The 15,509-nt window shown below is 40.9% G+C and overlaps 1 protein-coding gene across 1 annotated transcript; it reads left to right on the forward strand.

Moving 5' to 3' along the window:
• The first annotated feature begins 165 nt into the window (after window positions 1-165).
• Window positions 166-9,163, forward strand: alg2 (ALG2 alpha-1,3/1,6-mannosyltransferase). Its single transcript, XM_060824817.1, has one exon. The coding sequence runs from the start codon at window positions 289-291 to the stop codon at window positions 1,531-1,533; it is 1,245 nt and encodes a 414-aa protein (XP_060680800.1). The 5' UTR covers window positions 166-288; the 3' UTR covers window positions 1,534-9,163.
• Window positions 9,164-15,509: the final 6,346 nt, after the last annotated feature.

Here is a 15,509-nt window from a genome sequence, read left to right on the forward strand (position 1 = left end):
ACGAAGGTAAAACACTTCGCGAAATTCTAAAGAGGAAGAAAAAAAAAATAAATGAAAACCCCGCAGCGATTACAACATTAACTCGCTGTATGATATCAATAACTGACACGACTGGGCGGATAGCGAGGGGTGGGGGGGGCTTTTAGACATTCAGGCTTGAGTGAGGACAGCCTGCCTGTTCCGGGGAGGAGGAGAGGAGTGTCTGCTCACTGACACTGTGGACACGGTAAACCCAGAGAGCGGTGAAGGCCTAAACGCGTGAGTGTTTGTGACTGCGAGAGAGAGACGATGGTGGAGGTGGTATTCCTCCACCCGGACCTGGGGATCGGCGGCGCCGAGCGGCTGGTGGTGGACGCGGCGCTGGCCCTGCGCAGGCGCGGTTGCGGTGTACAAATCTGGACGGCTCACTTTGATCATGCGCACTGCTTCTCGGAGTGCCGGCGGCCGGCGCTGCCTGTTCACTGTGTTGGGGACTGGTTGCCCCGGACGTTGCTAGGCCGCTGCTCGGCCCTGTGCGCCTACCTGCGGATGCTGTACGTGGCCTGGTACCTGGTCTTCCTCAGCGGCGTGGAGTTCGACGTGGTTTTCTGCGACCAGGTGTCGGCCTGTATCCCCGTGCTCAGGTTGTGCCGGCGAGCCAAGCGGGTCCTCTTCTACTGCCACTTCCCGGACCGGCTGCTGCAGAGCGGCAAGCCTGGCCCCCTGCAGCGGCTCTACCGCCTCCCCATTGACTGGCTGGAGGAGTACACGACAGGCCTGGCCGACCTGGTGCTGGTTAACAGCAAGTTCACAGCCGGAGTCTTCAGGCGCACCTTCCGCTCCCTGTCCCACCTGGAGCCCGATGTCCTGTACCCGTCGCTCAGCTTCGCCGAGCCGGCGGGCGGCCAGGAGCAGGGCCAGGGCCAGGAGCAGGAGCTGCTGCCGCTGTCCCCGCCGCCGATCGGGCCCGGCCGGGATTTCATCTTCCTTTCCATCAACCGCTTCGAGAGGAAGAAGAACCTGGGCCTGGCCCTGCGGGCCCTGCACTGCCTCCGGGACCTGTTAGGCCAGGAGGACTGGCAGCGGGTTCACCTGGTGCTGGCCGGGGGCTACGACCCGAGGGTGCTGGAGAACGTCGAGCATTACCGGGAGTTGCAGGAGATGGCGACCCAGCTGCAGCTGGCCGATAAGGTGACTTTCCTCCGCTCGTTCTCCGACCAGCAGAAGGTCTCTCTCCTCCGCCGCTGTCGCTGTGTCTTGTACACTCCCAGCAACGAACATTTCGGCATCGTGCCCCTGGAGGCCATGTACAGTCGGCGGCCGGTCATCGCCGTGAACTCGGGCGGACCCCTGGAGTCGGTGGTCGACCAAGTCACCGGCTTTCTACGGCAGCCGTCGCCCAGCTCCTTCGCTGAAGCCATGGAAAAGCTCGTCAGGAGTCCCGATTTGGGAACAAAAATGGGAGAGGCTGGAAAAAGTAGAGTCCTTCAAACATTTTCTGTGGATGCCTTTACAGAGCAATTGTATCAGTATATCTGCAAGCTCACACAATGAATGTAGAATAACAGCTGCAGTGTTAAAAATGAAGATTAATTTTGCATTGCACAAAATGAAATTTGACACTCCCTACTTCAAGGAATGCATAGTTATTTTGTTTTGCGAATATGGGTTGGGGTATATGTCTCTTAAGGTATACGCACTGAGTGGAGAGAAGTTTGGGACCCAGAATAACGTTGAGCGTTGGTGTATTAATCAGCTGTTTAGGAAGACGTGAGAAAAAAGACAGCTCAACCTCGAGCTGGGAATAATGAATCGGGCTGTCACACACAGCAGTGGTCGTCTGCTGGTTAGATTGTGTAATAGTGACACACATGAAATATTATCCAGCAGCAATTCTTACAAATTCTTAATTAAAAATTCTTATTATTTCAATGCAAATTGCAAACAAAAAATTTTGGCCTGAAAATTCCAGATTGGTAATCTAATGGTTCCAGCGAGATGCCAGATTGGCATTCAGTAGAAACTCCAATGACTTTTAGAAATAATTTTGAGGAAACAGATTTGCAAGAGTGAGGGCTAAATAAACTGGAATTACAACAGTTAGATGTCATGAGGTGGAAGGAGAATCATTTGGTACACAAACAGTGAATTTGGTCAGTCAACTACATAGTCTGTTTCTATTGTTTTTAACCATTGACCAGGAAATTCCCTGGTGGAGTGCTGAACCAAAAACAAGTCAAACAGTTTTTGGAAACATATCAAAATTAAGTTAAAACCTGATTTCTGGAGGGGTAATGACAGGCTCCAGCTTTTCCAGAGGTTTCCAGATAGGTTGTTCCTATGTTGTGCAACATTGGAAGTTGACCAGCTTTGAATATTGTATAATATTCATGTGAGGTTTCTTGGTTACTAATCCATTTGGAAACAGATCCTTCAACCAAAAGTTTGGTTATCACTGCTTAATACATAGTGCTACACTTTCTCTGGTACGATATGCTTCAAATGTGTGATCTACTTATGTTTGATCTCTGACTAATGTCAGAACACTGCAAACATATAGATTGTGATCACATGCATTAAACAGCAAGGTGGCTCAGTGGTTAGCACTGCTCCTTCACAGCATCAGTGACCCAGGTTTGATTTCAGCCTTGAGTGTCTGTCTGTGTGGAGTTTGAAGATTCTCCCCATATCTGTGTGGGTTTCTGTCAGGTGGTCTGGTTTCCTCCTACATTCCAAAGATGTGGATTTTCTGTGCTACATTGCCCTTAGCATCTGTGGATGTGCAGGCTAGGTGGATTAGCCATGGTAAATGCAGAGTTTTGGGGATAGGCTAGGTTGAGGTGTGATGTTCTTCAGTGGGTTGATACAGCCCTGACGGGCCAAATGCCCTCTTTCTGCACTGTAGGGATTCTATGATAATGTTAACAAGTCATGTTTTTTGTATGTGTAGAGCCATTTCAACTTTCATTTTGGATGTGAAATTATCTAAAGCAATTAGGCAAGAAATGAGTCTTTTCTGCTGGAGATAATCTCTTATTACTTCAGTTGTAATATGGCCACAATGCAATTGCCATTGCTGTAAAGTAGAATTTCACAAGGTCCAAGGTAGCAATTTTTAAAACATTTTGAATTCATTTCATGTAAGCAGGGTCAAAAGATCAATTTAACTGCTCTAGTAAAACTTAACAGACTTTCCCAGGACAAATGAGGAATGTGCTACTGAAAATATAACTGTCCATCTATTTTGTTATAAACATACCAATACCTAAAATGATGATAAATGGGCCTACAAAAATACATCAGCGCAAGAAATACTACTGAATATTTTTCTATTGATATTTTATAGAGAATAAGTCAATCTTGGAGTGTTGGAAAATTTGTACAAATAAAGAGGCAATGTTATAGAACAAATCAACTTCCATTTTCATTTTCTGATGAAGTGTCTGTCCTGTATTTTTAAATTCGTCCATGGCTCAATGCGTAGTTGCATGTTTGTATCAATTTAGTCCTTACAAAGTAATCTGAATCACAAGGTTCTGGGTCTAAGTTGCTCATTGGGGCTTGAGCAGAAAAGTCAAGGTTGACAATCCAGTAGTACTGAGCGAGTTCTGTATCCTAAGGTCCTGTCTTTCAGATGAGACATCAAACCAAATCTGCCTGCTCAGATTATACAGTATTATATGGGTAAAGAGCAGACAATGGAGTATTTTCTGAAGTACAGTCACTGTTGTAATGTAGAAATTACAACAGCTAATTTGAGCTCAGGAAACTCAAACAGTAATATGATAATGACTAGATAATCTGTTTGTTCTGATATTCATTGTGGAATAGATATTGGTCAGAATACTGGATTAACTCCCTAGATCATTACTGAAATCAAACCATGAGATCTTTGGCATCAACACTTGTAGGCAGATGGGGCTTTAGGTTTAATATCTCGTTTGAAAATACTGCACTTCTGATGGGGCAGTGCTCCTTTAGTATACTTGACACCAAGGTTTTTGTGTTCAAGAGCTGAAATGGGACTTGAACCTGAACCCTTCTGCTTCTGAGGCGGTGAACTACTAACTGAGTACCAGCTGATACATCAATAAAGCTTGGTACTTGTTGCAATTATACCACAGCTGGTGAAATGCTGATTTGACATGATCCTCCTTCCCTCAAGTATCATTTTGTTTTGTCGTCATCCAAGCTAAAGCCACTTTGAATTAAGAGACTGAAGGATCTGTTTCCATGCTATACATCAGACTCTAAAAGTTGTAGCACAATTAGCCTATTGCCAAATAAATGTCAAACAGTGGAGGCAGAAGAAAGAGAACAGAAAGTTCCCGAAGTATAGAGCATTGAGGTATTGCTTCAGGGAATCCTTTACTGAAGGTGAATGGAAATGTCTGCTAAATATTTTCAAATTAGAATTAACATCTCTTTTCACAATTCAGTAAACATTATGCAATTTCATGTAAATTTCAGTAGGAGAGAGGGAGTCAGGAAACTGAGCAGACTTGGGATCTGTTGGGATTTATAAACAATTTCAATTGCAACTTACATTTATTAGTGTAATAAAAAGCAATAAGTCCCAAGGTGCTCCATAGGTGGATTCTGTGAAATTTGATAGTGACATGTCACACAGTGACATGAAATGACCAAAAGCTTTACTCACTAGCCAATTTTAAGGACTGTCTCAAAGAGAGACAGATGCAAAATAATTTAGGGCATTCTAAAGATGCAAAAGTTCAAGACACCTGAAGGCACAACTGACTATTCTGTACGATTAAACGTGATAATAGAATTGTGACAGTGGAGATAAATATTAGTGGGCGGCACGGTGGCACAGTGGTTAGCACTGCTGCCTCACAGCGCTTGAGACCTGGGTTCAATTCCCGACTCAGGCGACAGACTGTGTGGAGTTTGCAAGTTCTCCCCGTGTGTGTGTGGGTTTCCTCCGGGTGCTCCGGTTTCCTCCCACAATCCAAAGATGTGCGGGTCAGGTGAATTGGCTATGCTAAATTGCCCGTTGTGTTAGGTAAGGGGTAAATGTAAGGGTATGGATGGGTTGCGCTTTGGCGGGTCGGTGTGGACTTGTTGGGCCGAAGGGCCTGTTTCCACACTGTAAGTAGTCTAATCTAAAAAAAAAAACGTCATCATTTGGCCCAACGTGTCTGCACCAGCTCAGCATCAAATTGAGATGCTTGAGTTTCAGTTGGAGAAGGGTTGTCGGAATGGTGGAAGTCATGGGGCAAGGCAATGCAGAGATATAAAGATAAATATTAAACTTTTGATGTTGCTATACTGGAGGTTATGTAGGTCAACAAGCATAGTGATAATGAGCAAATTGGACTTGGTGTGATTTCAGTACAAGCATCAGAGTTTTTAAAATGAGCACCCTTTTATGGAGGATTGAAGGTGATGGATAGTATTGGAATAATTGGGTCTATAGGTTAAAAAAGGTATAACTGAGAGCTTCAGCAGCAGATAAGCTGGGCCAAAAATACATGATGTTATGGAGGTGGAGATAGACCAACATGGTGATAAGATTGCTGAAAGTTTGGAGCTCCTCCCTGAGCCAATTATAAGAATCAAGGGAGGGGATGATCTCAAAGAAATAAAAATTTCTGCAAGAAATCTGAAAATAAAACGGTAGTGCTGGAAATACTCAGCACGTCTTGCAACAAAATGTTAATTCTGTTTTCCTCTCAATCTGTGAAGTTCAGTCAACAAACTGGGAGAGTGATTATATCAGTGACTAGGCAACGGGTCATAGACAATAATTACCTAATACTTAGCGCAATATGCAGCAGCAGTAGATTGAAGTGTACTATCTAGTCACATATCCGAGTGCCTTGAAGGTTTAGGAAACTTGTCTAGTTGAACTAGTGTGTTGTGAACAGACAGAGATTCCATTCTGACTTAAAGTGAATACTTCAATATTGCAATCATTTGCCAGTTTGATGAGTGTTTAATTGTATGTGCTGTAACTGGAAAAGAAACAGACCAGTTTCATTAAGTTTTAAAATGGAGAATTATATGTATTTATACTTTAATTTAAAAATAAAAAAGTGCTCCCACGTACATGAGCAAATGCATTCTGGTTCATATACAAAATTAGGGTACAAAGTGGGATAAAATATTATTAATAATTTTAAAAGTCCAGTGAAGATTAAAGTGATATGAGTTCTTCGAGTTTGATGTTTTGGGATGAATCCAAGCTGGGAGTGGTGGATCTTCTACTTTCGCCTTTTGAGGCAGTGTAGAGGTGTCTGTCCTTCTGGGACAATGCAGTTGCTGTGTTAAAGTAAAAACAGAAATGCTGGGGAAACTCAGCAGATGAGGCAGCATCTGTGGAGAGATGAAATAAATAAAGAGAGTCTGGTATGACTCTTCAGAGTTGTCTTCCTTTGGATATTTTTCTGCCTAGTAAGTATACAGCATCATTCTTCGAAAACATTGCTTCATAACAGTAGTCACGAAAACAAATGCAAACATTTAAAGTCATTGGAAAAATGAACTGATATTGATGGGAGTTCAATGAGTCAAATTACCTCCAATGCATTTTCAACAGATTGAGTAGCTTCCAACTGGCCCTCTGAGCGCTGGAGTACAATTTGAGCCAATCTAGTCTCTAAGGAGACCAAAACTCTACACTCTACTCTAGGTGCAGTCTCAACAATGTCCTATACAATTGGAGCAAGATGCCCTTACTTTTATATTCTTTTCACTCCCATTTCCATTCATGCCCTCTTTAAGCTTATCTTGCTCATGAAATGTATCTCTTTGTCTCTTGACCCTATTAACAATCCAACTTCCTTTCCTGCCTCTGTCAGTGGATAGGGCTTTCTACTCATGCGCTGATCCCCTCTCCTTGGAGAGTCAACCCTTGACTCCTCCATCCTTGGAAACTGACCTCCATCTCCAATTTCCCTTTCCTATCAAAGGACCTTGAGCATGTTGGCCTTTACATTGATGCTCATCTTCCTCCATGTTTGAATGTCTACAATCAGGTTCCCAGTTCTTGACTCATCCTTAAACAATTTTTAAAAAAAGAGGTCACAATGGGATCCTGTATCACTGTGACAATGGTGAATTACTCATCTTTATACTTCTCAACCTATGTGTGACTTTTGACACAGTTGATCACTGTCTCTGACTATGACTGAATATCTATGGTCATCCTTCTCCAATATAAATTCACTGTAATTCTGCTGAGTGGGACTAGTTCCTGTCTTATTTAATTCTCACTGGACACTCTTAATCAATGGTTTCTGTTGCAGCACTACTTGTGGTGTCCTCCAAGGATCCATTGTTGGTTCCCATGTATTTCTCAACTCTTGCTGCCCTCTATAACATCATTTGAAAACACATTATATTTCAAAGTAAATTGACAGCACTCAGTTTTGCCTCACAATCACCTCTCTTGATTCGGCCCATTAATGCTTTCTGTGGCTACGTAGTATGCAATGTTTATCTGTCTTGCCCTACCCTTACACATCCACATACACCTCTGAAACCATTCTCTAATATTGTCATCCAGCTATGTCAGGGTCAACTTCTCTTTTCACTGCCCTCCACTTTGATCTCTAGAATAGATCACTGTAGTTTTTCAGCTCTGATGATCAACTTAGAAGTAACTTCTCATTTTTCTGTACTTCCAAAGTTTCGTCCAGGTTTTTGAGTCATCAGGGAGATTGATAGAATGTAGCATTGTATAAATTGCTTGCTGTTAACATATTCTGCATCTTTGCAAAATTTCTCTGGATATCTCCATCATCAGCCTATACCAACTGGCAAATATTAGGCTAGAAAAGGGATACCAGATGTCTTTCAAGTGAAAGGAGGAGTATGTCAACTACTGTCACCAAAGTTATTTAATTTGTACAATGGAACATAATTAGATGTGCTTCTATAGGTAAAATTGGAGGCAAGAACAGACTGTTCATTTGACATCTAGTTCTGGGTGAGCAAACATTTCCTCAAATTTATATTGGGAAGATTGGAGTCACGTCTTTGGTTCACAATACAAACACAGTACAGACCCAGCTACCATTTCCATCCTTCTCTCTTGCATTTATCTAAAGGTGGCCAGAATGTTTGACCCCAATACAAGCTTCCAAACAGATATCCATGTGATCACTAAGACCTCATATTTCCATCAATGTAACAACACCCCCATGTCAGCCCCTGCCTCATTTTGTCTGCTGCTGAAATCCTCGCTCATGCTTTTGTTACGTCCAGACTTGACATCCCTCATTCTTTCTTCTTTAAATTTCCAAACCTTGTCCATGTCCTACCTTGCACTAGATCCTATTTACCCATCACCACTCACTGACCTATGTTAGCTTCCACTTAAGCAGTGCACTGGTCTTTGTATTCCTTTCTATTTTCTTCTAATTTTCTAGGCTATGATCTCTCCCTCTGTATTCTCCAATCCCACGTCCCTCCCATTCCTTCATTTGTGTAAGACTGGCATTTGAATATCACTGATTTTAACATATTGATAGTTGTGCTTTCAGCTGCCTGAGACCCAAACTCTGGAATTCACTTCCTAAACCCCTGAATCTCGCATTCTTTCTTTAATATATTCCAAAATACCTAAGCTTTTGGTTATCTGTCTTACTATCATTTTTTGTTACTTAGTATCATTTTGTTTCATAATGCCTCTGAGAAGAACCTTAGATCAGTTATTATGTTACATTTGTTATAAAAATACAGGTCTGTGGGATTGATTTTAAAATAACGAGTTTAAACTGAAATATTAAATTTATCATGATGCAAACATGCAGGGACTATCTCTTTTAAATCCGTATACATGGTGCATTTCATCTTGTGAATTACATTAGGATTAGAAATTGTATGACAGGGACCAGGGCAAGAATTATTTTGCTTTGTTTAATTTATGTAAATGAGCCCTGTCATATTCCATGGGTGACATGCTTTCTGAATACAACCAGGTGCCTTTGTTTTTAATTCATGTAGATAAGTCAGAATGTATTCAGCAGGCAGTGTGTTTTTTTCCTTCTTGGCAAATGAAATATGAGATGAGATTCTTCATTCGTTCGCAGCTTGTCTGCTGACTGGAAAAGTTGTGTTTCACAGCCTCTGGAGATGACTTTCATTTAATGTTCCATTAAAAATATTAATAGAAAAAGTAGATTTGAGAGTTTTAGGATTTTTTTGTTGTGTACTATGTAACAGGAAATGTTGCAACATGCAAATAAGGTAATTCTTGGCATATGTACATTTTTATTAAATGTATTGGCTGTCCGGATGTATGAATACTAGATAAATAACTGTCACATTTGTACCAATTTGCATTTGTCTGTTATTTGAAGGAAGGTCTTAATCTGGTTAAAATATTCACCAGAGATGTTCCTGAATGTAGCTAAATGCATGTGTATGATTATGTCACACAGCATGTTTTCCAGACATTAGAGTCAATTTTCCAAGATTTTTTTGCTGGGTTAGTTTCACTTGACAGGATTGTCCGTCAGGAGGGGCAGGTGGTGTTATGATGAGAATCTCACTGGACCAGTAGTTCAGAGCTCTAGACTGTTGCTATGTGGACATCCAAATAATTCAATTAATAAACAATGGCAAACCTAGCCTTGAAATCCACCTCATTAAATTTTGGGGCTAATGCCAACATTAGGAAAGCTATTATACAGATTAGTCAAGCAAAAACCTGAGGTACCCATGGGATCATACCATACACAATGTCCCAGACACTGCCATCATCATCCAGGATGTGTCCTGTCCCACCTGCAGGACAGACTCCAAAGACATGGCAGAATGTTGGTATATAGTTGAGATAGAGTTGTCCTGAGAGTCTTTAATGTTGACTCCAGATCCTATGAAATGCGATTAACCATGGGCAAGGAAATTTCCTACTGATAAACTCATTACATCAATCTCATTCCCACTCCACATACATGTATTACCTCAGCTGAAGAATCACTACTCCATGTTGAATACCAATTGGAGGATACACCGAGTGATCCATTCACAAGAGTGGCTCAATAGCACCACTACTGATTCCTAAAGGACAAAGTCACATGATATCAGGTTATAGTCCAACAGCATTATTTGAAATCACAAGCTTTCGAAGCGCTGCCCCTTTGTTAGGTGAAGTAAAGAAAAGCATACCAGCACAAAATTTATAGACTGAGAGAACAAAAGATCTCACAAATTGAATTGCAGATCTTCCCCTTTATTTGCTATTCAGCTGTTGACAGTTTGCTCGCCCTATCTGGCACTTTTGGTCACCTGCAGAGACTTAATTATTCAGCCTATGGACACTGCTCTCTCATCATTTGTATGACCTTTCGATCTCTATGCCCATTGATCCCTCTGCCTATAAATTCTGTGCTTGTATGCTTTTCTTCACTTCATCTGATGCAGGGACAGTGCTTCAAAAGCTTGTGATTTCAAATAAACCTGTTGGATAATAACCTGGTATAGTGTGACTCCCGACTGTCCACCTGCATATCATGGATCCCAAAGGACCTAGCTGCTAGAATGAATCTGCAGGAAACTCAAGAGGAAAAAATGTGCTTGATCTCCTGCTCACCAATTTATCTGCAGACACATCGGGCTGTGGCAGTTTTGGGAGGAGTGGCCATTACACAGTTCTTATTGGAGACAAAATCATGTCTTCACATTGAAAATAGTTTCCACCACACTGTGTGGCACAACCACCATATTAAGTAGAATCAATTACAAAGAGATTATAATACCTTAAAACTGGGCATCTATGAAATACTGCAGGACATCAGCAGCAGAACTGTATTCAGTTGTAATCCTCACAGCCGATATCCTCATTGGCTAACAGATTCAACTTCCCATGTTCAGGATTGCATTGCCCTAGCGTCAAAATAGCTAACAGAAAGGGTAGTTGTTTAATCCAGTAGCTACGTAGAGAGGTGAAACTCAGAGAATCTTGTTAAAGATACAAATGTGCTATGAAAGCAGAACACAGTACACAGATGGTGTACAAAATACATCAAAGCTGAGAAAAATAGGAATGGGACAAATGATGCCACTGGGAAGTCTTAAAGAAGGAATAAATATAATCCTTTTAGAGGAATATTTATTACATTATTCATTACTGAAAACTTGCTGGGAAATAAAATAAAATTATTCAGTTGCTGGTGTCTCCATTTTACTGCTGTTATATCTGTACTGCTGTAGATCATTACTAGCCAAACTTTCTATAGTGAATGAATGTAAACTTTTATAGCAGCTATAAAGCATTTTAATTCTTTAGTGTATTGTTAAGCTTCAATATTCCCACAAATAGAGGAAACTAGTCACTAATAAGTTGATTATAATTGAAATAATTCATTTGATTTTACTTTAATGCCACAGAGATAAGATTCAATTTTTCTTAAATGAATCAATTAATGATAGAAAATGACATTGCATTTTTAAGAGTATTTATTACCATTTTGTGATGTTGATTTTGAATGAATTTGTATGTATAAATGTTCTTCCATTTACAATGGGAAAGATGTGAAATTATCATCTTAGAGGAAGTTGTCTCAGTAGCAGTGTGATATTAATGTGTACCACATGAACTGAGTAGCATAAGAACATGTAAGATCATGGCTGGTCTACAATCTGACTCCATCTATCTACCTTTTGTTTTGTTTCTTTGTAGGGGCTGTTGGCTTCGCTGACATTTAATCTCACTCCTAATTGTCTTTGAGAAAGTGGTGTTGATTTGCAATCTGCAATCATTGCAGTCATGTGGTGCTGGAACAACTATAGCACTGTTTGGAAGAGAGTTTCAGGTTTTGAATGCAGTGTCTGTGAAGTGGTGCTGATGAAGTTCCAAGTCAGGATCATGTGTGGCTTGAAACAGAACTTGTAGGTGGTGCTGTTCCCAGGCTGGTCTTGGCCTCCTAGATGGTAGAGGTTGCACATTTAAAAGGAGTTATAATAGTGGTCTTGGAGGAGAAAGTGAGGATTGCAGATGCTGGAGATCAGAGCTGAAAAATGTGTTGCTGGAAAAGTGCAGAAGATCAGGCAGCATCCCAGGAGCAGGAGCATCGATGTTTCGGTCAACTGTAATCACTAGAATGTTGAAAGTGGAGATTTAGCAATGGAAATGCCATTAAATGTCAAGGGAGATAGTTAGATTTTCCGTTGTTAGAGATGGTAATAATGTGGCATGAATCTTCCCACTTATCAGATCAAGTGTGAATGTTGTACAGACCTTGCTGCACATGGACATGGAGACAGCTTCAGTATCTGAAGATTCATGAATAGTTCTGAACAGTATGTTGTCATCAGACATCATCCCCACTTCTGACCTTATGATGGAGGGAAGGTTGTGTTAATGAAGCATAGTCGATTGAATCTCAGATGGTGACAAAACAGACTACATGCGGAGGTGGAAGATCTGGAAAAATGGTGCACTGAGAACAACCTAGCTTGCAATGTCGGCAAAACCAAGGAACACATTATTGATTTTTGGCAGGATGTTACTCATGCTCCCCCCCCCCCCCCCCCCCCCCCCCCCCCCCACACACACATATATATACACACACACACACACATTAACAGCACAGAGTGGAACAAGTGGAGAGTGTAAAGCTCCTGGGAATGGTCACCCATACCAAGCTTTCTTGGACTCTTCATGTGGACACACTAGTTACAAAGGCACAACAATGTCTCCTCTTCCTCAGGCAGCCGAGGAAATTTGGCATGACGGCGAATACCCTTGCCAATGTTTATAGTTGCGCCATCGCGAGCATTCTGTCTGGATGTATCACTAGCTGGTATGGCAACTGTAACATTCAAGATTGGAGACAGTTACAGAGAGTGGTGAACTTGGCCCTGACAATCACAAAGGTCAACCTTTCATCTATAGAATCCATCTACCAAGCCTGCTGTCAAGGAAAGGCCTCTAGCATTCTCAAAGATCCATCCCACCCTGGCAATATTTTTCTACACCCTCCACCATTGGGGAGAAGGTACAGAAGCCTGAAAACATGCACCAGCTGGCTTCAAAACAGTTTTTACCCTACTGTTGTTGGAATACTGAATGGATTCGCAAACTCTTAACCTTCGCCTGAGCCCTTGTTTTTGTTTTTGCTGCTGTTTACCTATCATTTACTTATCTATGCTACTTAACTCTGATCTGCCTTATTGCTCGCAAGACAAAGCTTTTCACTGTGCCTTCGTACATGTGACAATAAATTCAGTTCAGTTCAATTCAATTCAATTCAAGCAGAAAGATGATGGTTGGGTCGAGGACACTGACCTGAGGAAGTTCTGCAAAACTGAACTCTCACTGAGATGACTGACCTCCAACAATAACAACCATCTTCCTACGTACTAGGCATGACTCCAACCAGTGAAGAATTATTCTTCGATTCCCATTGGCTTGAGTTTTGCTCCTCCATATTCCTTAATACCTTCAGATAATACAAGTATATCAATCACAAACTTAAAAATAGTAATGGACCCAGCATCATGTGCCATCTATAGAAGAGTTCCAAACTTTTGCCACCAATTAGGTATAGGTGTCTTTCCTGACTTCATTCCTGAAACGGCAGTCTCTAATCTTCAGGCTCTGTCCTTAATTCTAAATCCCCCAACAGAAATTAATGCTCTCAATTTACTCTCTGTTCCCCTTAATACCTCAAACTTTCATCAAATTACTCTTTAATTTTATAAATTCCAGGGAATACTATCTTTGTTTGTTTCATTCCCCTCTTCACCACCTCCCCCCCCATCCCCCCACTTTTAATTTAAACTTTGAGGTCCAGAATCTAGTACTTCACTTTCTTTCTAACCTGTCATGCCCAGAACAGCTTACAGTGCTCCAGGTTCAGATTAATCAGGTCTTCATAAGCTGTAACATATGGGTTCTTACTCTGCTGTATTCTGGACCTTTTTGTACAGTCCAGCATTCCACGAGCACTGTTGGTTGACAAAGGGTGTTTTCACTTATCATCATTAAACTCTCAAAATGACTCCAACATATTATAAACACAAAGATAAAATTTAAAAATCCATTCATAAAACCAATCTTCTTTTATTCCAATCATACCAATCTGTATAATTGCCAAATTCAGTTCCTTCCCTGTGGGGACTCTCTTCTTCCAAAAAATTGTTGAGACTAGGTCACTTGAAAATTTCAAAATAGATTTTTGTTATAAGAGGAGGAAGGGGTAAGGAATAAAAGCAGATAGATGGAATTAAGGTGCAGATCAACCAGGATCAAATTAAAAGGTACAAGAGGCTTGGGACTCTGAATGGCCTGCTCCAATTTCTGTATTTCAATGCACCATACAACTCAGTATTAACTTTTCTGCTAAGTTAAGGACAGTGAAGATGGATCTATTACAACATGCTCAACAATTTGTATCTGGGTCATGTAATTTAACATCTGGGTGGCTATCAAGTACGAGCATTTTTCCATACTTGACTCCTCTTCCAGCTTATAAATCACTGCTTCCTCCTCCAAATCCAAATTGCTATTTTTAGGATCAATGGAAAGAACACACCTGAGTTAACTGGTAAGCATCAAAAGTGAGACGAACGCAAGCAAAAATACTGAGGTGAAAAAATGTAACTTTTCTGCTGGTCAGAGTTTTGAGTCCAAACCAGTACAAAATACACAAGTGTCAGTAAGAGCATAGCTTATCTGAACTGATAAGAGTTCTCCAATGAATGGACTGCAACCCTACAAAATTCAATACTGGGACTAAATCGCATGCTAATATAATATTCCAGTGCATGGTGAGGCTGCAATTGTATATTGTGCAGAATTATGAAAGACCAATTTCCATTCTATGGAAATCAGAGCTCAGTCTCTCGTGTGCAGCAGTCCATCCTCCCAAATCCCCAATCAGAGATCAAAGATACACTATAAACCCAGTGTCTGGCAGATGCACAAATGTCAGAAAGGTTTATTTCTTAATTAATAAATATTCTGGTGACTGTATGATCTACTGCCATGAAAGCTTCATGGATATATCAGAGGAGAAAATTGCTTAAAACCAACGCCTGAACTTTTGTTAGTTTGTCCCCTTTCAATAATGTTAAACAAATAAGGGAGAACAGAATGAATTCATTCATCGATTGATCAATGACAAATGGACGATAGGGACAAAATGTTTTTTTATTAAAGGTTTGAGAATACAAGGACACAGATATAAGATAATTTGCAAAAGAAGCTCTCGTGATGTGATGATCAAGTAGTTAGGGTCTAGAATGTTCTGCCTGGAAGCGTAGTGGAGGCAAGTTTAATTCAGGCATTCATGTGGGCATTAGAGATTATTTAAATAGAAACATTATCCAGGATTATAGAGAAAAGGCGGAAGAATGGCACTGAGTTGTGCTGCTCATTCAGACAGCCAATACAGGCCGAATGGCTTCTTCATTATAATAATTCTGTGAAGAAAAATGGAAGGATATTTGTCTGTTTTGTGATCTGACATTAACAGAATATTTTTGTCCTTAATATGTCTGTAGTTTTAGTCATTGCATGTCACAAAGCCTTTATATATTTCTACAACCTTGTATCG

Source organism: Hemiscyllium ocellatum, chromosome 5 (assembly GCF_020745735.1).
Source record: "Hemiscyllium ocellatum isolate sHemOce1 chromosome 5, sHemOce1.pat.X.cur, whole genome shotgun sequence".
Lineage (NCBI taxonomy): Eukaryota > Metazoa > Chordata > Chondrichthyes > Orectolobiformes > Hemiscylliidae > Hemiscyllium > Hemiscyllium ocellatum.

Bases quoted from the DNA above. Each gene is read 5' to 3' on its own strand.
- alg2 (XM_060824817.1), top strand. From the start codon at position 289: ATGGTGGAGGTGGTATTCCTCCACCCGGACCTGGGGATCGGCGGCGCC.